Genomic DNA, 20,858 nt, shown 5'->3' with positions numbered 1-20,858 from the left:
AAGCAAAAAGGAATAAACGACAATTACACACATCAACATGGGTTTCCCAGGTGGCTCAGTGGTACAGAATCTGCCTGCCAATGCAGGAGACGTAGGTTTGATCCTTGTTGGAAAGATCCCGGGAGAAGGAAAAGGCAACCTACTCCAGTATTCTTGCCCGGGGAATCCCATGGACAGAGTAGCCTTGAAGGCTACAGTCTCCCATGGGGTCACAAAAGAGTCTGATACAACTTGGCAACTAAACACATCAATGTAGCCAAAACTCATTATCTGCAGGGCCTCACTTCCCTCCCTTCCCAGGTTCAAGTCCAGGCCTCGCCATTATAAACACCCCCTTTCCCTTCTCTCTTTTTCACCTGGAGTATAGATCTTTTCAACGCTGTGTTCACTTCTGCTTGCTGTACAAGGTGACTCAGCTACATGTACACATGCAGCACCCCCCACCCAGGACCCCACTTGTCTAGATCACCACTGAGCACCAGCCGCGCCCCGCACCACAGAGCAGGCCCCACCAGCTCTCTACTTTACACAGCAGTGGCCTTCTCTTGCTCTGCCACTCTTGCGTGCGGAAACCACAACTGCAACACTGCCTACTCTAGTCCCAGGAAGAAGAGCACAACCGCTTTTTTCCACTTTAAACTAGGTTGGCTCCCCCGAGGAGCCCATTCCACACTGCAGATCCATTCACATTCTTTCTTTCCATAGAATACTCCGGCACTTTCTCCTCACAGACCACCTGCCCCTGAAAGTGAAAGTCACTCAGTCCTGTCCGACTCTTTGCGACCCCATGGGCTATACAGTCCGTGGAATTCTCCAGGCCCTACTCACCCTCATTTTCACTGACTGATAACTCCTTCCTGTTTCACTTAGAAGAAAACCGTCCTGGGCTTCCCTGGTGGCTCAGTAGTAAAGGATCTATGTGCCAACACAAGAGACACAGGTTCACTCCCTGGTCGAGGAAGATCAACTCAGCCTATGCGCCACAACTACGGAGCCTGCGAACCCCGACTACTAAGCCCGCAAATCTGAGAGCCTGGGCTCTGCCACGAGAAGCCTGTGTATACAGAGCAGACCCCCCTCGCCCCAACTAGAGAAAAGCCCGAGCAGCAACAGAGACCCAGAACGGCCAAAACAAATAAAATGAATTAAAAAAAAAAAAAAGAAAGAAAACAGTCCTGCTCCCACCATGCGAGCTCCCCAAGTCTGCTCTCCGTTCCTCTCACCAGGCAAGAGCCGGGGGACGCTCCCCATGGGTCCATTCCCTGTCTCCTTCCCAGCAAATGCATGTCATCAGGTGTGCGTTCTGTACAGATATCATTTCCCACCAGTAGTACAAAAACACTGTAACTTCGCCATCTCAACAAAGCCTTCTCATGGTCCCAACTCTCCCTTTAGCGCTGTGGCAAGTGCCCATGAAAGGGCTTTCCTCTGCGCCCTCTGCTCTCAAGCCCTCGGGAAGCCTCCCTCCCAAGCCCTCCCCACACCACCACGTGCGGACTGCTCCCATCGAGACCATCGATGACTCATGTGCCACCGAAGCCACAGGACAAGCCGGGGCCCTCAGGCCACTCGAGGGCATGGCAGGAGCACTGCGCGGGGACTCTCACTCCCTCCCCCTGGAAGACCCCTCCCCTGACTTCGGAGATTCAAGGCCCCCCTGCTCCTCCTCGACTGGAAACTGCCTGGCCCACTTTTGCTCGCTGCCTCGGCCCTCACCCTACACTCACTCAGCATCAAGGACTTCTAAGTGTCAGAGAACACTGAACGCTCTCACATCTGTCTTCAGCCAGACCTCTCGCCTCCACTCCGAACACCTTCACCCCACGTGGCTCCAGGAGGCTCTCTGGAGTTTCACAAGAGCAGCAGGTCTGGACCCCAACTCTTGACCTTACTTCAACAACCGGTGCTGCCCACAATCTCGACCACAAGCAGAAAGCTCTGGTCGGTAGGGAGCACCTTCAGCCTGCTCTCTCAGCCACGTTCAATCTGCCAGCAAATCCTGGCGGCTCTATCGTCCACAGGCATCCAGCATCCACCCCCTCACTGCCACCCCTGTGCCCCTTCAGTTCAAGCTGCCGTCACTGTTCCAGAGGGTCCTTGGCACCAGAGGGACAACTCTTCTTAACACAGTTTCAGGGGACCTTTTAAAACCATATAGCAGATCTCATGTCACACCACTACCTAAAACACTTCCACGACTTCCCATCTAATTCACAGAAAAAGGCAAAATCCTAACCCTGGCCTGCATGAATGGCTCCCACCCCACAAGGCTGGCCTCTGTCTCCCCAACACACCAGCTACAACCCTTCTTAGCACCACACGCATATTGGACTCTGCCTAAAGACTCCCCGTCCCTCACCCCCACCTGCTGATGTTCAGAGGTCTCAGGAAGGCCCATCCTGACCACCTTATCCAATCTGAACACAGCCCCCACCCAGCCACTCCCAGCTGACTCTGCTCCCAGCTGTACCACCCATGACAGCTGCCATCTCTGACTCACCTGTTAACCGTCTTTCTCCACTAAAATGTAACTTCCCGAGGACAGGGACAATGACAATGTCTTTTTGGCTCACTACTAATGTAGTCAGCATCACAACATATGTCTTAGTGCCTAAGTACTCAAACATACAAATGAATCTCAAAAAGCAGTAAGAGGAGAGAGGGTGAGTTACACAACAAAATGATTCAATTTATACAAAGACATGCAAAAACTAAATTACTTTATGTAAGGATAAAAGGATACATTCACAGGTACTAACACCATAAAGTTAATCAACAAAATGACACTCGCAGGGCAGCCCTGCTTAAGGGAGGTGAGAAGAGGGAGGAATGGGCAGGGGGGGGTCATACAGGAAGCCAAAGGTAACGCAACAGTCCGTCACTTAAACTGGTGGTCTTAACATTCAATATCTGTACACATGCCGATACAGACGCTTGGAATGTACCATCCCATTAAAAATTAAAATAAAAAAATAGGTTAGAACAAGACAGGTCAAACCCAGCCCACCATCTCTTTTTGTAAAGAAAATTCTATGAGAAGCTTCATTTGTTCACGTGTTGACTATGGCTGCCTTCACACCACAGAGGCAGAACTGAGTGGCCACAGAGCCCGCAGAGCCCAACGTATTCATTAACTGGCCCTTTACAGAGCACAGCTGTCTGGTTATAATGTGCAATTTGTTAACAAATTAAGAGCAACATTTAAAAGAGCCAATCATCAATCCTTCAAGGACGTCCCTGGCAGTCCAGTGGTTAAGACTCCACGGTTTCACTGCAAGAGGCTTGGGTTTGATCCCTGGCCGCGAATCTAGGATCCCACATGCCACACAGCTGAGTACAAAGATAAATAAAAGTTCAAAAAACAAAAGGAAAAAAAAAGTGATCCTTCAAGACATGTGTGATTATCTCACAGCACAGAACATTGAAAAAATATGGCTCTATATAACATGAGGGACTCCAAAGCAAAGTTTTTTATACTGTCCTCCAGCACCAGAGAGAGAGATCTTAAAGACGAATATTTCAGAACGTGCTTGCGTGCTCAGCTGTGTCCGACTCAACAAAACCTCAAATTTATCATCTCTACTCTCACCACAGTAAAAAAAAAAAAAAAAAAAGAACAGTCACATTTTAGCAAGTAAAATCTATATAAAATAATCCAAACTTGGGGGGTGGGGGGACACCACCACCTAACTCTGTACCCTGCCCTGCCCTACTTCACCACCCCCTATGCTTCCTCAGAGCACCCAGTCAGACCTCCAAGGCCTTCCACCATAGCATTCCGCTCCATTTCCTCAGGGCGTTTCCCTGCAGCTTTATTAGTCATTTCTGACCTTATTTCACTGTTACTAGCAAGAAGGCTGATAACAATAATAATACCCAAACAAATATTACTGTGTACTAGGCACTGTACTAATTAGTTTACATTTAATATTCATTTCACAGATAAGGAAACTAAGGAACAGAGATGTCATCTAATATTATGATTACACAGCTGGAAGACTGGGAGCCAGAACTCAAAGTCAGCTATTTTAGATCCTTTGCCCTCTTGCCCTCCACAAGATACTCTGACCTGAGAACAGAGAACGGGTATTATCTGAGAAAACTCCCTTAGTTTAACATAGTATACCTATGATAGGTGCCAAATGCACAGCTGCTGTATCATCTGTGAGTGTAATAATAAACCGAGGACACAAGCTCCACGGTTGCGGGGGTCGGGGATCATTCAAAGGGTGGTGCTTAATCAGAAGGGACTGGGTCTCCTGGAAGGCAGCTGAGGCAGCTGTGAACTGCCCACTGCCCAGAGGCAACAGAAACCCTGTGTATCTCTGTCAACAAAATGAAACCAGGAGGCACTACCCCTCATCTACAACAACGACAAACACAGCAAAACACCGATTCAGAAGTTAAATGTTTATTCTTTACTGTTTAATTTTTATTGGAGTATAGCTGATTGATTACAATGTTGTATTTATTCTTAACTCTCAGTGAGTTCCAGCTATGTTATTGTTGAAACAACTGACACTTAAAATTATGGTCTAGTGGGGCCACCAAAACCCTAAGGCCTCACCCAGGAACTGAGATTTCTCTGCTGCCTACAGGCCCTTTCTCCCACAGGACCTAAATTTTCTCTAATATCAATGACCTCCAAAACCATGATTCTCATGAAAGGAAGCGCCAAACAGCCAACGGAGTCAATACTTGTCAATGTTCTTCCCACCATTGCCTCATCTGGAGAATGAAAGCCCAGGCTTCACCAAGATCCAGCCAGTGTCTCCTGACCAAGCCTCACTGGACAGTGCAAGCCAGCCCGGCATGTGCCTCAGTGGCCAGTACAACTGCCGCCTCACCTGCCCCGCTCAGGGTCTCAGGGCGCCACGCGTTCTCAGGCAAGCACCCCTTCTCGTCAGTGTCTCCAATTCACTGCATTAGTGTTTAGATTTACATACAAGTACAGGGAACTTTAGGCTCTCACTAGCGATCCACATAGCTTTCTCCAGGTCTGACTCAACATTCAGTCATACTTTTATTTCTGCAGTCTTTTTACTTTTCTGCAACCTTTTTCATGCTGCTTCTTACTGTTTCAAAAAAAAAAAAAAAACCCAATCTCATTCATCTTTCCTTTGGGCCCCCAGATTTCATGGCAGTCAGCCTCTGGGACACACAGACCATTCCAAGTTAATACACACTCCCTCTGTAAGAAATTCTGGAATTAATAATACCCTTTCTCCAGAGTTGCCGAGAAGTATAAAATCAGAGTCTCTTTGTATCAGGAAAGATGTTCATAATCTATTCGAATCTATTTATATAAAATCAGTCGACTGTGGAGTCTTCACTAATACTTAATAATAAAGCTGGTGAACACCAGCCAGCAGAAGTGAGAAGTAGTAAACCGCCTCTACTCGGATCTTTGTGAACCTGAGACACAAAAGCATCCCAGTTAAGGTGGGAAGCCTCTCCAGTCCCGCCAAGGTTCCCTTTCACTGGCTTCTTTACCACCCAGCCAATCTACCTGACATGCAGATGTCAGTTCATAAACATCCAAAACGTGAAACAAACTGGGCATTGATCCGACTAGTAACTCTCTCTCCTCCCAGTAAAGAAAAATAAAGGGGGAGGGAGGAAGAAAGGGGGTTCCCATAGCAACTAAATCTAAGCCAAAGTCAAAAGGCCACAAAAACAAATCTCCAGTCACCTCAATCCAGACTGCAGCAAGAAAAAAACCCATTCTCACTGGAAGCACCGTGGATTTCAAGGACACTCAAGACATTTAGCATGAATCTACACCAAGCCTCTGATCAGTAGGGAAAATGAGCTTTTCAAGTTTGATCAAGTGACAGCCAACATCTATGGAGCAAAAGACAACACAGGTCAATCCTATGTGTCATTACAAAACAGCTTCACCAGCACTGCTGCTGCTGCTAAGTCACTTCAGTCGTGTCCGACTCTGCACGACCCCAAAGATGGCAGCCCACCAAGCTCCACCGTCCCTGGGATTCTCCAGGCAAGAACACAGGAAGAATAACAGCATTGCTTTTTAAGACAAACCAAACCAAAGAGGGAAGTGGAAGTTAACTATTTAATACCTATGAGAAACAAAGGTGTAACTACTTCACTCTTTGACAACAGACTTTAACCATTACAAGCCCCTTCCTCGAAGCCTCTAGGGCCTCTCACGGGAGTCTGCTTGCTCACGCCACACTACTCAGTTCCCAAGCTGAGCTGCCTCAACACAAAGGACGTCCCTTGTCAGCGCTGCCTCCCCTCAAGGCGGCAGGTCCTCAAGTGCCTGTTCACGAGTGAATCCCTGATACTGTTCCTGACAGAGTAAGGGTTCAATATATTTGCTGATCAAACAAATGTAGATAGCAACATTCCTGGCTTTTCTGTGAATGATCCCATTATCTCCCTGGTAATGCTCTGTCCCCACCACCTCCGTGCCACAGCACTGCACTGGGTTTAGGGCAGCCAAGAGTGGCGGAGACGCGTATGATACTATATGACATCTCTTATGTGCAATTTAAAAACAATTCAAATGAATATACATGCAAAACAGAAACAGACAGGTTTAGAGGCTTCCCTGGTGGCTCCTTGATAAAGAACCTGCCTGCAATGCAGGAGATGTGGGTTCAGTCCTGGCTCAGGACAATCCCCTGGAGAAGGAAATGGCAGCCCACTCCGGGATTCTTGCCCGGAGAACCCCATGGACAGGGAAGCCTGGCAGGCTATACAGTCCATGGGGTCTCAGAGAGTCGGACATGACTTAGCAACTACTCACACAGAAGAAATAGACGGTGGAGTGGTCACCTGCCATTCTCAGCATCTCAGTGAAAGTCGCTCAGTGGCGCCGACTCTGCGAACCCACGGACACATAGCCATAGGCCAAATTTCAGGACGAAGGAGTAGATCTCCTGGATCTCCCTTTTATACGTCCAGACTTCTAACGTTCAGTTGGCAAAAATCTGTAGTTTTATAGTAACATTCATCCCACTCAATACATTAGGATCATCCGTATTCTAAGGATGTGAGAGAAAAGGATTTCTCTTTCACTGCACTTCATCTCCCCAGAGGGAAAAACACTTGCCCACTCCGGTTAGAGTTCAGGGTTCGGGCAAGCCCCGTGTGGTAGCAAGCAAGGGTCACCGTGTTAAAAGATTAGCATTCAATCTGCCTCTCTCCTGCCTTGCAAAGGGCAGATTTGGCAAACCAATCCAGGGCTCTCTCTCTGAAAACAGGCCTTCATTAAAATAATAGTAATAATGAAGCTGGCATCTAAAACCAGAATTGACAGCTGACTGACAGGATGAGGGAAAAAATGACAAAACTCAAAAATCACAGCACGATAAGGTCATTTAGCACAGCTGTTAAGAGCCCTGAACACCTCAAAGTTTCAGCACAATATGTTGATGGATTCTCATGAAGCAAGAGGAAAAAAAAAAGTTTCTCACTTTATAAAATATTCACTTAAAAAAATGTTTTTTAAAGTTCAGACTTCAGGCACCTAAAAATAATGTATGTATACCATCTTTCCCCATTACTGTCATGTCCAAGTAGGATCGAGGTATAGACAAAGCTCACAGGTAACAGACCCACACGTAGCTCCTAAAATCTGTGGTCTAGTGGTTCCAGAACCTAGTTGCACATCAGTATTACTTGGGAGCTTTTAAAACCATTCTCACTCTCACCACACATTTACAGAACAGTCTTGAAAAGTACTCCAAATGACCGCAAAGCAGGTCAGGTGAGCGCCTGTCTAGAGCAGGGGTTTCCCGCCCCCAGCACTACTGGCAGCTGGGACTGGCTGCGTTCGGGGGGGGGGCCTGCCACCTTGGCACCACAGGGTGCTGCACAGCTGCATCCCCAGCCTCCGCCCTCTAGAAGCACTGCCCAGCCCCACAGATGTGACAGGCAAAATTTACTTCTCCAGACATCACCAGATGGTTCTTGGGGGCAAAATCCGCCCCCTCAAGTTGAGAACTACTGCTCTAGAGTAAATAAAAAACAGTCATCTGAGGCTCCTTTAAGAAGGGAAAAAAATAAGAAAACTTCTTAAAGCCAAGGTGTCAGGTCTATTTTTTCCATCCAGCTCACCTAAGAAAAAGTAGTCAACTCCACTCGGCCACACCAGGGCTCAGATCTTGACTTATGAGAACCAACCACAGCCTCTTGTGCTTTGTACGTAAATAAACTCAGTGCTGAGTTTTAATTGAGCAGATGGTTACAAGAACTTCACTGTCACTACCATTCTTAACCATTCTGTATCAGTAAGAAAGCATTGTAAAATTTTAGACGAATATATGCTCAGGTTGCCTCTCAAATATCCCATATATAAAACCACAAGATTCAAGTTTATCAAAGAAGCAAACTAAATACCAATTCTGACAAATACTGTTTTAAGGAAGATGTCTTATCTGTAGTAAGCACATTATCTCTGTACCACATCAGTGCCAAAATTTATTTCAAAGAGACTAAGCAAACCTCACCCTGTCAGGCCGTAATTTCATCACTATTCATTTTCTGTCCAGTTATGGTCCGATTCTCAAACTGCCAGGCAGTTAATTGAAATCAGCAAGTTTTGTTCTGCTACACTGTACACAAAAGCTAGTTTTCTATCCTAAAACAATCTTCTTCCCGTTTTTCAGTAAGTTACACCAGCAAGATGTTCAACTCTACTTAAGACAGAGTCTATCAAAATAACATTTCCCAGGGCAACAAAGCAAGCCAGGTCCCAAGCAGGTAATTCCAGGGGAAGGACAAGCCTGGTCTCAAGCAGCAGGGAGAAGATCACAGGGCAGGAATCAATAGACTCTGAGTAGATGCGTGAGTGGATGGCATTGTTAGATATTCTAGACTCCAATCAAACGTAACTGAAATGCAAAATAACTTCGAAAGCATCCACCAGGACAACAGTTATTTCCCAAACTAGCTTCACTGAAGAATATTTCAACACACAGTAACCTTTCAAACCTCAATAAGAACCCAGGAGCACACTATGAAACTCTGGAGTTACTACTGATTTGGGGGCCAAGCACACGCAATAAGCGGTATTCAAAAGCACAGGAGGAACAGAATCTGACGTGAGCTCCTGGTGGGCTTTTATTTAACCATCTCTTCAACAAGCCAGTCTGAGACATCACCACTAATGACTCCAGAAAACGTCTGTAAACGTAATCAATCCTCAGCCACCCTCTCCTGGGTGGTTCTCAGCCGGAAAGACTCTTAAAAACACTTTAGAGCTTTCTAAAGACAGTCACCAAAAGCCAGGACTTAGACACTCGTGTGACTTCCCAATACTATCTAAACATTTAAAAATCAAATCCAAATTAATAACAGCCACTAATTACTAAGCGGATTCCTCAGGCCAGGCACCGTTTCTAGCTGCTTTACACATTATTAACTCATTTCCTCCCGACAGACTTCTGAGGCAGACACTGCTGTTATTCCCGTATTACAGAAGAAGCAGAGAGGTTGAGGGACTTGCCCAAGGTCACAGCGCCAGAAAGTGGCGAAGCCAAGATCTGAAAACCACGCCGTCTAACTCGACAGCAAAGGAAGCTCCAACACCACCCCTTAAGTGGATTTTCCAGCGGCTGGAAATCTGGAGCCTCTTTCCCACTTGCTGCCTACCTACAACGTGACCTTGAGGACAAAATCGCAGGCAACTCCACGTTAACAAAACAGCCACATTCACAAGTGCTGTGACGATAAGAGGAAACAAGCCCCAAGCGCCCCTCCCAGAAAAGCAAAACAGAAAAGCTCGATCCGACCCACAGCGAAAATGGGTTAAGTACAGAGATTACACGGAGCTCGGAGGGTGAGATGCCAAGACACACAGGTGCATCCAAGGACTCGTGCTGTCCACCTCCAACCAAGAGTCCAAGTTGTGGTCAGAGCAAGCCGGACCGCAGGAAACCCCTCCAAGGGAGAGGCGAGAGAGCTTCTTTAAGAGGGAGGTACTTGCGGCCAAGAGAAGGACCACCCCCCGCCCCCCAGCCTAGCGCATATTCGTCAGGGAGCTTGGACGACCAGGACTGAGCTGGAGTCGCAACCCTGGAGTTAAAAAAAAAAAAAAATCACTCGGAAGGAGGTTTTAAACACTCCGAGCCGGGCGCCGGCGTATCCCGCTGACTCTGCGGCGAAGGAGCAGAAACCCACAGAACTTGTTTCCCGGAGAACCGAGTCCAACAATGGCCTCTTCGCGAGTCTCCGGCGAGCCGCCGCCGCCTCAACTTGACACGCTCCGGGGCCCGCGCCCAGAGAACTTGTCCGGGGCCCGCGGGCGGCGGGCGGTGCTCGCTCGGGGCGGGCGGGCCGGCCGGCGCGATGCGGGGCCCGGCCGGGTGAGGGGCGCGCCCGGCCGGCCGGCCGGCCGCCCGCCGAGCCAGGCCGCGGACGTCAACCCGGGCGAAAAGTTCGCCGCCCGGCCCGCGGCCCGACTCGGCGGGGGCCCCCGAAGCGGGCGAGCGGGCGGCTGACAGGCGCGGGCGGGGACAGGCCAGGAGAGCCCGGGCACCGCGCCTCCCCGGCGGCCGAGAGGCGAATTCCGGGGGGGAGGGGAGGGGGCCGAGACGCTCCCTCCCCGCGCCTCCGAGGCCGGGCGGAGGGGCCCCGCCGCCGCCGCCCGCGCGCTGCGCACCCAGCGCACCCCGCGCCGCGACCCGCTCCGCCGCGCTCCCCCTCTCATTACCTGGAGGTGCCCGCGACTCGCCGCTAGTTGCGCTCAGGCGGGAAACGCGCTCACCGACACCATCAGCGAAGCGCCCAAAATGGCGGACGTATCAAGCAGGCCTTGAGTTCCCCCCGCCCTCCCTCCGAGCGCCTCGAGGCCAATCACGGACCTGCCCCCGCCCCCGGCTCCACGCTCATTGGCCTTCCTCTCCCGCCCCCTGCCGCCTATTGGATCACCCTGCGGCCCCCGTTGAACCTACTCCGATTGGCTCGCGGACCCCGTCCGTCAAGGGCGAGGGAGCGCATTCTTTTCCCACGGACTTGACGGATCCGGAACCTCTAGGACCCCGGAGTCTGGAGCCAACAAATCAGAAACCGAGGGAAACCTTGTCTGGGTTCCCCCCAACTACGCCATAGCAACAGCAGGGCCTTCTCTTGACGGACGGCTGGGGCCACCAATCCGATGGCCAATGCTTTTTAAAACTAAAGTGAGCCAAGCCAATCATGGCAGTAGGTCTGGGAGCTGCACAAGAACCAATGGGGTAGCGAGACCCGCGGGCAGGCGGGCCCGAGAGCCTGTAGGAAACCGGTGATGACGTGAGCTACCATGTGTTTCGGTGGCGGAAGTTCGCCGAGAGCTGGGGAATTAGCTCAAGTGGTAGAGCGCTCGCTTAGCATGTGAGAGGTAGTGGGATCGATGCCCGCATTCTCCACGGCTGAATTTTATAAAGTTGGGGAGGGAGCGGGGAGGTTGGCAGTCAGTGTCACTTGTCTTAAAGGTGGAGTTTGTACCAGGAGATGTGAGGACAGGGTGTGCTAGGTACCCCTATCTGCGCACCCCCTCTGCTAGGGAGGAAAACTGGATGGATTGGGGGTGGTCTTCCTTTTGCCTTGCGGAAGAATTTTGCAGAAGCTGCTTCTTCAAATCTAGTGAGCACTCGCTCTGTGCCCCGCCGGCCGGCGTACGCAGGAGCAGAGGGTCCTGGACGTCAGACTCCACCTGAGCAGCACAAGCAAAGCAGGCCAGAGAGCGGTGGTGGTGGTGTTTCTGAGCAGGTGACATTTCCACCCACGGGACACGGAGGACAGCGCCGCGGGGCTCAGTGCGGGTTGGCGAGGGTTCCGGGCAGGGAGACTGTGGCAGGTGTCTCTGGGGGCACTGGCGTGGTCAGGGATGATCACTCCGGCTCACGGAGCGGAGGCAGGCTTTTACTTGGGGCTTCCCCCAGCTACCTCCCAGAGTCCAGGCCTGAGCAAAGTGACAGGGCTTGGCCCCGGGTCTGCCTTGCTAGTGCTTCCCTCTGCACCCCTTTGCCTCGGCCCCAGCTGGCCCTCCACCTCCCTGACTCAGATTCTCTGCGCGCCCCACCCCCACCCCCGGGCCAAATGGCAGGGAGAAGAGAGCCCAGCTTGAACTGGGTCAACGCTGGTGGGCTACAATCCATAGGGTCGCAAAGAGTCGGACACTACCGAAGAGACTTACACACACGTAGTGCCTGGGGAGCTGGGTCTCCGGTGCAGACATGCCAGTCGGTCCCCCAGCTCCCCACTTCGGCAAACCCACAGCTGGAAGCCAACTCAGAAAGACTTCACTGCTGGGGAATCATCATCCCCATTTTACCCGTTAATTAACTGAGGCCCAGAAGGAATTTACACATCATATTGGCTGAGAAGGCAATGGCACCCCACTCCAGTACTCTTCCCTGGAAAATCCCATGGATGGAGGAACCTGGTAGGCTGCAGTCCATGGGGTTGCTACGAGTCGGATACAACTGAGCGACTTCCCTTTCACTTTTCACTTTCATGCATTGGAGAAGGAAATGGCAACCCACTCCAGTGTTCTTGCCTGGAGAATCCCACAGACGGGGGAGCCTGGTGGACTGCCGTCTATGGGGTCGCACAGAGTCGGACACGACTGAAGCGACTTAGCAGCAGCAGCAGCATTGGCTGAGCGACCTTGGTTGGGTAATCTAACCCCTCTAAGTCTCCAGGAAGAAACTGATGCTGAAGGTGAAGCTCCAATACTTTGGCCACCCGATGCAAAGAACCGACTCATTGGAGAAGACCCTGATGCTGGGAAAGATTGAGGGCAGGAGGAGAAGGGGACGACAGAGGACGAGAATGGTTGGACCGCATCACTGACTCAATGGACGTGAGTTTGATAAAGCTCCAGGAGACAGTGAAGAACAGGAAAGCCTGGCGTGCTGCAGCAACTGAACAACAGCTAAATCTGCAGATCTTATCTGTAAAGTACCAGTGATTGTAGATAATGGTGACACCGCCTGTGTCCATGCCCTGAAGGGTATTGGGCCTCTAGAGTGGCAGCAACCAAGGATGGATATTACTTGCCTGATCCTACTGTTCAGAGAGGCTCGGAGCCTTGCCCAAAGCCCTACAGCTAGTGAAGAATTCATTTCAAGATTGAAGCCAGGGAATTCCCTGGCAGTTCAGTGGTCAGGATTCTGTACTTTGACTACTGAGGGCAAAGGTTCAATCTCTAATCTGGGAACTAAGATCCCACAAAAAAGATTGCAACAAGTTCAAAATATATGCAGAGGGTTAGGGAGATCTATATACAGATAACCTGGGTGGGCGGGGGAGAAGCAGGGAACTGCAGAAGCATGTCTGGGGGAAAGAATGGGAGGGAGGGACTCATGGCAGCTTTGGAGGATAAGCAAAGGAAAAACTTCAGAGCAACAGAGGGCAAATTCAGGGCTGGCCGTACTTTAGAAAGGATGGTTTGGATTTAGAGCAGCAAGGCTGTGCTCTGTGAGTAATGCTGGACCAGAGAGGCTTGCCCTGGAGCACAGGAGAGGCTGCAGGCAACCCCAGGACAGTAAAAGCACTCTATACAATGTGATGCTTTCAGTAACAGTAAGATGGACCACGTGCTCTTGAGCAGGACTGAAAATGCAGCTTTCTATTTCTAGACCCATTGGAGCAGAAGCTTCATGAGGTTAGTTTTTCCTTTATTTGCTGCTATACCACAGAGGCTTCCCTGGGGGCTCAGATGGTAAAGGATCTGCCTGCAACATCGGAGATGTGGGCTTGATCCCTGGGTTGAGAAGATCCCCTGGAGAAGGGAATAGCTACCCACTCCAGTTTTCTTGCTGGGAGAATTCCATGGACAGAGGGGCCTGGTGGGCTACAGTCCATGGGGTCGCAAAGAGTCAGACGGATGAGTCACTAACACTTTCACTCTCTTTTCACCCCAGTACCTAGTACTTAGCACACAGTGAACTGAATTGAAAGTTGCTCAGTCATGTCTGACTCTTTGCAACCCCATGGACTGTACATGGAATTCTCCAGGCCAGAATACTGGAATCTTCCCAAGATCCCAATACTGGGGACCTTCCCAACCCAGGGATCAAACTCAGGTTGCCCACATTGCAAGAGGATTCTTTACCAGCTCAATAGATGCTCAGGAAATACTTGTTCATTTCATTAAAAACTCTTTTTAGAGAGTTCCCTGGTGGTCCAGTGGTTAAGACTCCACCTTCCAATGCAGGGTTAGTGGGTTCAATCCCTGGTCAGGGAACTAAGGTCCTCCTACATGCTGCTCGGGGTGGCCAAAAATTTTTTTTAAACAAACAACTCTTTAAAGACCTCCTGACCTTTCTGATTGACCAGATTTTCTGAGAATTGTCCTTGGTGTGACCCTTCTCTGCAGCTGGGACCGCCTCCTTCTTCCAATGTTACCTTCTATCTGGTGAGGAAGTCTTAAGCCTATTTATCTCCTGCCCTTCCTTTCCAAATAATCCAGCACAAAGCCTTCATCCTATTCAATCTGGTCTGTTTCTTGCATATGCATGTCCCTATTCCGGTCTTCTGGCACAAGTCAGTGTGGTTTTTGACAGGGGTTGGTGCCTCAGAGGGACACCTCTGAGTGTGTGGGTAGGAGGGGGCAACCAGGGCTGGAACTGCTCTCCTGTGGAGGAGTTGGCCCAGCCACCCACTGATACCCGAATCCCTTTACTCATTCAACATCAAAGGACTTGCTGGTACCTGCTTCAGACTCCTCCATCCCAGACTCAGGTGGATCACAGAGCCATATGCACTATAATTAAATGAAATAATGCAGTCCCTCACCTAACACAAGTGGGCACCCAAAGTCTCCATTTATGATGAGCTCCTAGCCTAACTAGAAGGGTTGAAGTCAGGGAGAACTTCCTGGAAAAGGAGGCATCTGAGTTCAGCCTATGTCCTGAGGACCACGGGGAGCCACTGACAGGCTTCACGGAGGACAGTGATTTCAAAGTTCTGCATTGGCCTCACCATCATAAAACTTCTAGATTTCTCAGATCACCACCTTCCCCTTTTTCTCCCTAATCCCTTTGTAATTTGATTTTTCATATTTCAATTTTCAATCCATCTCGACTTTTCAAAAAACTATATGAAAAATTTCACACATACTCAACTGTAGAGAGGAAAGTATAATGAACACACATGTGCCCATCACCCAGCTATGACTCCTTAACTTTAGGGAACAGACAGAGCTGCCATCTTTTAATCCTATCAAGTAATGATTTTTTAAAATATTATTTACTATTACTGTGATTTTATGAAAGAAAGGACATTTCAGACTTCCCTGGTGGCACACTGGATAGGAATTCGCCTGCCAGTGCGGGAGACGTAGGTTTGATCCCTGGTCCAGGACGATTCCATGTGCCGCGGAGCAACTGAGCCTATGCACCGCAAGTACTGAGCCTGTGTACTGCAACTGCTGAAGCCCGTGTGCCCTGAGAGCTGCACACGGAAACTACAGAGCGTGTGCTCTGCAGCCAGAGAAGCCGCTGCAGTGAGAAGCCGTGCACCACAAGTAGAGGGCAGCCCCCACTCTGCAACTGGAGAAAGCGCGTGTGCAGCAACCAGACCCAAGGCAACTGCAAAAGAAAGGAAAAGGAAGGAAGGACATTTTAATACACTCAGAAAAGACCAGCTCAGGATAAAGCAAAGGCCTGAAATGGAATGAGCTTGCCTTGAGAACAAAGATCCACATTGTCTTTCCTTCTGTTAGGTCACCAGGGCTCAGTCCTGATCCGAGGGGTGGAATGGGGCTGCCCTGGCAGGGGACATGCCCTGGGAGGCCCCGAGCCAGTGCTGGGGGGTTGCTGGGTGGTCGGGCTAAGACATGTTGAGGCTGGAGAAAAGGGGGCAACTAGGGAACTCCAGGGGTATGTGAAGGTGGGTCCACTTTCAGATGGAAATTTAACTTGTCTCTTTTCCTTTTCTTCACTGCATTAAGATTCAGTCTGGGTTGGGGGTGGGGGTGGCGGTCGTCGGGGTTTGAGTATTTCCCTTCCCATCAAAGGACTTGGTAGGAAGGAGAACCACTAGGATTACTAGTACTGAGGGTCACCATTGAGCTTGCCGGGAAAGAAAAGAGAAGACAGCCTTTGAGTTAGAGGGAGAGGCCGAGAAGTGGAGATCGGGGAGAGGAGCCAGTATGGGGATTGCTTGGTGGGACCCCAGCTGCCTTCTCGGAGGGTGCGGTCCAACAGGGGGCCCCAGTGCTGGAGGCACCAGAGGAGGAGCACTGCAGGGCCAAGCGGGATCCAGGCCCACCCAGCTCAGCAACCACCCGGGCTTCTCAGGGGCAGAACCCCCTCCACTGCCCGCATCCTGGTTCCCAGCGTGTGGACGTGCCCAAAATCTGGGCACATGGCTTTTGTTCAACTGCCCAGGGCAGCTGTAGACCCAAGGGAGCACTGGACCTCGGGCAGGGAAGAGCTCCCACACCCATCCCAGGGTTGGACGCAGGCTGAGCTGAACAAATGGATCCCCTCTGATGGGGTCGGTAGGGAGGGAGCCCACTACCTGAGGGAGACCCCACAGGGCTCCGGAAGGGATGGCAGAGCCTTGGGAAGTAGTGGGTGACAGTGCGGAGGGAGAGGGTTTAAAGGGAAGGTGGATGCCCTTCTGGCCACATTGAGCAGCACCCAGGAACCAGTTGGTAACATTTCCTGGATAAAGGAAGAGTTCAAGAAATGAATGAAAAAAAATCTCTTTACTTCTTTTTCCCCAAGCCTTGGTTTCCTCAACGACAAGTTGGGGATACCATTTACCTCGCTGGGCTGTTGTGAAGTTTAAATGAAATAAGCCAGTTAACTTCATCCCCTCGCTGAAGACACAGATTAGATATCACCTCCTCCAGGAAACCCTCCCTGCCTTCCTGCCTATAGGCCCCAGGATGTCTCAGAATTGTGCTTTCCACAACTTAGGAAGCTGCCTCTGTTACTAATTTTGAGCACCTTTAAGGGAAGGGTCCCATCTGGCTACTGTCTGGGTCCTCCAGCGTGGGACTGACATGCAGAGCTCTGCACACAGCAGCTGCTGGCTGAAGGCTGACAGATTTACTTGGCACATGGTAGGAGGCCAGAGGGTTGACCCTACTCCACCAGCTGACCTTGCATGGCAGGAACGGGTCTAGCGGCAGGCACCCTCGGGCTCCTAGGCCACGCAACGGCTCTATCTGGGGGCCTGCAGGAGAGGGAGGGGAGGACCTCAGAGGGTGGTTCGCCCCTTCTGTCAATGCACACAGCCCAGCCACTCCCCCCACCCCGACCCCACTGCCAGATCCCCGGCGAATCTGGCAGGAGGGGGTCTCCCCCATGAGGCAGCCGCTCCCCCCTCCCCCACTGGCCGCCCGCATTGCCATGCTAAGTCACTTTAGATGTGTCCCACTCTGTGCGACCCCACAGACAGCAGCCCACCAGGCTCCCATCCCTGAGATTCTCCAGGCGAGAATACTGGAGTGGGTTGCCATGCCCTCCTCTGGGGGATCTTCCAGACCCAGAGGTCAGGCACGTATCTCTTAAGTCTCCTGCGTTGGCAGGTGGGTTCTCTGCCACCTGAGAAGCCCCGCCTGCATGGAGACAGGTGCTTTAATGAGCACCTCAGGGCACGGGGCCGAATGTTAGGAACCCTGAGCCTCCGCAGGCAGCTCTGTGGACAGGAGATCCAACTTGGGCCTGGGAGCAGCTGGTCCTTAGCGCTGCGACCTTGAGGAAGTATGTCACCTCTCCCATGACCAAGGACCTGCCGCTTGCCAGGCCCCGACTGGGCAAGGCTTATCTCACAGAAGCCTTACTCTAGTCCCAGGGGCAGGCGACAGCACCCTTCCTTGACAGACGGGGCAGCTGGACAGAGTGGATAAGAGATGAAGCTTTTCCGGCAGAGGCAGATCCGACCCCTGTGGTCTGCAAAGCAGTCTTGGGCCTTTCCCGCTGGTCCAATGGCTAACACTCCACACGCCCAATGCAGGGAGCCTGGGTTCAATCCCTGATCAGGGAACAATTAAATAGATCCCACGTGCTGCAACTAAGACCCAGCACAGTCAAATAAATACATGCATGCTAAATCGCTTCAGTCAAGCCTGACTCTGCGACCCCATGAACTGTAGCCCCCCAGGCTCCTTTGTCCATGAGATTCTCCAGGCAGGAATACTGGAGTGGGCTGCCATTTCCTATAAGTAAAAATAAATTTCAAAGGGGCCTTGAGCGTGGACCCCACCCCTGATCAGCACTCAGGACGGGCTGCCCACTCTCACGGTCTGTCTGCACCAACGGCCGGTCACCCCGTCCCCAGCATCTGTTCTCGAGGTCCCAGCAGTGGCGGCATCAGCAAACCCACTTGTGTCTACAGCCGTCAAGGCTGATGAGCCATGACCTTGGGGGACTCCCAGGCAATCAGGGCTCAGGGGAGTCTCCTCAAATTCTGTCCCAGGGCTTCCCTGGTGGCTCAGTGGTAAAGAATCCACCTGCCAATGCTGGAGACACGGGTTCAATCCCTGGTCCGGGAAGATCCCACATGCTGCGGAGCAACTAAGCCCGTGCACCAATTACTGGGCCTGTGCTCTGGAGTCTGCTCCACAACGAGAGAAGCCACTGCAATGAGGAGCCTGCGCATCGCAACTGGAGAGTGGCCCCTGCTCCCTGCAACTAGGGAAAAGCCCTTGCAGCAACAGAGACCCCGCAGAGCCAAAAATTGGGGAAAAAAAAGATCTGTCCCAAGAAGCCAGGCCCATCCCAGCTCTGACCCCTGGGCCCACAGTCGGAGCCCTCAGGGCCCCACCAGATTCCCCCTCCCGTCGGCTCTCACCCCACTCTCCAGGCCTTGGGGGTCAGGACTGCAGTCTTCTTCCAGGTCTTTGTGGTTTGATTCTTCAGTGGAGGGCTCACCAGCACTGCCCTGATTATCCCGACCTCCCATCCACCTCCCTGAGAGTCAAGCCCTTCCTGGCTGTTGCCTTTTCCTTCCTCCCAACCCTGCCAAGGTGGTTCTTCCTACCTGACCCCAGAACAGCCTAGCCTGCTCACAACACACCATGACTCTCGCAGCCTGGTGGCCCCTGGGGCAGGGACCAGGCTGACCCGTGTCTCCTCCAGTACCACCCGGGTGGGCACAGGGCAGGCCTCAGGTAGTGTGTATGGACCGTCTCGGTGAGGACTGGGCTGTCCTTAGCCCATCTGCAGAGATGGGCGTGGAGGGGGCCCAGGAGAGCAGGAGGATTGGGGTCTCCCTCCCCTACCCGGGCAAGTGTGGCTTGGCAGCACCATCACTGGGTCAGCACGGATGGCAGGGCCCCCGGCGGTTTTTTTTTTGGCCACACCATGCAGCTTGCAGGATCTTAGTTTCCCAACCAGGGACTGGACCGGGGCCCTTGGCAGTAAAAGTGCTGAGTCCGAACCACTGGACAACCGGGTGGGGTGGGGGTGTCTTGCTGAGCAGTAGCAGCCCTGAGCTGGCACACACAGGTCAGACGGTAGCAGGGACCAGCCAGGGAATAGCCCAAAGCCCAGGGATATAACCTGCAGAGCCCAATGCCAAACGAAATGCAGGGCCTCAGTCTTCAAAATTATCTGGAATTTCAGGACGGCAATTGCAGAGCATAAAATCAAACATCAAGTCGTGCATGAGTCAGGCATCCACCAAGCTGACCCTGCGCAGGCCTCTTCCCAGAGGTCTCACCCCTCCCTAGGGGAGCCTGAAGGTGAGATGCCCAGGAAGATAAGGGCAGGACTTGACAGCTGCCCAGGGTGGACCGTTCACTCCTCGGGGACACGCAACTCCCGCACACACGGCATGAAAGAATGGCAATGATGTTTTAAAAAATTAGGTTTATAAATATTTTCTCCATTGTACAAAGTTTTTCCCTGTCCTGCCCACCCCATCACTGTTCACATTTCTCCTGTTTTTAAAATCCCAACTATATTTTTTTAAATCATAAAATATATTTTTTTCTTTGTTCATATTTAAAACTATGTACAGGGGCGCTGAGAGGCCGGGGTGGCCCGGCCAAGGTCAGGAGGAGTCCGTGCAGGGGGAGGGCGGGGGCGGGAAGAGGTGGAAGTAGCTTCTCTCCGTGGCGGGCGACGGCGGGCAGCTGTCCTCCGCCGACAGGTACTGGCTGTGGGGTGTGGGCGGAGGCGGGTAGGGGTCTGAGTCCGAGTTCAGATCCAGGTAGTACTTGCTGGCCTTCCAGCGGCTGGCGCTGTAGTCACTGTCGCACACGTCCGTGCTGCAGGGCGTGGTCGGGGGCGCCACGCCGCGGATGATGTAGGGCCTGGAGGGGATACAGGGAAAGGGAGCCTGCATTCACAGCGGCTGTCCCCGGGCCCCCCTGAGCCTCCACAGCGCCACCTCCAAGGTGGGCGCCCCTGCACTTATCTTGCAGGCTGCCAAGTCGGGGCCCTGGCAAGGCCTGCAGCCCCGGGCCAAGGTCACCTTTATGGAGAACAAGGCGCCCAGAGCCCACTCGGGACTAAACTTAACCTGTCTGAGCTTCCGTTTCTCCTTGACAAGATGGTAAGGATGAAACGGTGTCCGTTTCAAAAGCGGCTTGTGAGGATTAAAGTGAGATTCTGCATGGAACGTGCTAGAAACAGTGCCTGACACCAGACAGTGCTCCACGGCTATCCCCCCTTGTATCACTGCTGTAAGTGGTGGAGACCAGCCAGTCCCGTCTTGATCCCGGGGATGTCTCCTGATGACCCCCGTGACATCGCCCTGTGGCCTGGGCCCGAGGTAGGCCTCACAGTGGGCAGGAAGGGGAGCCGGCTCCAAAGGGCCCGCCGCTGAGGAAGGTGCAGCAGGAGGACACCCCACGTGGGGCCCTGGGAGCAAGCAGGACCCCAACAGGCAGTGCCGGAGGGGAAAGGTACTGGAGGCAGGACCAGAAGGAGGACAGGCGA

General features: G+C 52.0%; 2 protein-coding genes across 19 annotated transcripts in view; both read right to left on the bottom strand.

Annotated features, from left to right (window-relative positions):
* The window catches only part of PPP6R3 (protein phosphatase 6 regulatory subunit 3), a 125,118-nt gene extending 114,322 nt beyond the window's left edge, over positions 1-10,796 (bottom strand). For 8 of the 15 annotated variants that reach the window (XM_061407240.1, XM_061407238.1, XM_061407245.1 and 5 more), the window contains exon 1: positions 10,685-10,796. The gene's annotated coding sequence lies outside the window, so the exon portion shown is untranslated. The remainder of the gene's footprint in view (positions 1-10,684) is intronic. The other 7 variants (XM_061407243.1, XM_061407246.1, XM_061407248.1 and 4 more) reach the window with 1 other exon arrangement.
* An 8,971-nt stretch (positions 10,797-19,767) lies between these two features.
* Positions 19,768-20,858, bottom strand: part of LRP5 (LDL receptor related protein 5) — a 125,822-nt gene continuing 124,731 nt past the window's right edge. For all 4 annotated transcript variants that reach the window (XM_061407236.1, XM_061407235.1, XM_061407234.1 and 1 more), the window contains one exon: positions 19,768-20,230. In XM_061407236.1, coding sequence (XP_061263220.1) covers positions 19,969-20,230 — 262 coding nt within the window. In that variant the 3' untranslated portion in view covers positions 19,768-19,968. The remainder of the gene's footprint in view (positions 20,231-20,858) is intronic.

Source organism: Bos javanicus, chromosome 29 (assembly GCF_032452875.1).
Source record: "Bos javanicus breed banteng chromosome 29, ARS-OSU_banteng_1.0, whole genome shotgun sequence".
In the NCBI taxonomy this organism is placed as follows: Eukaryota; Metazoa; Chordata; class Mammalia; order Artiodactyla; family Bovidae; genus Bos; species Bos javanicus.
This window is presented reverse-complemented; position numbering and strand designations above follow the sequence as displayed.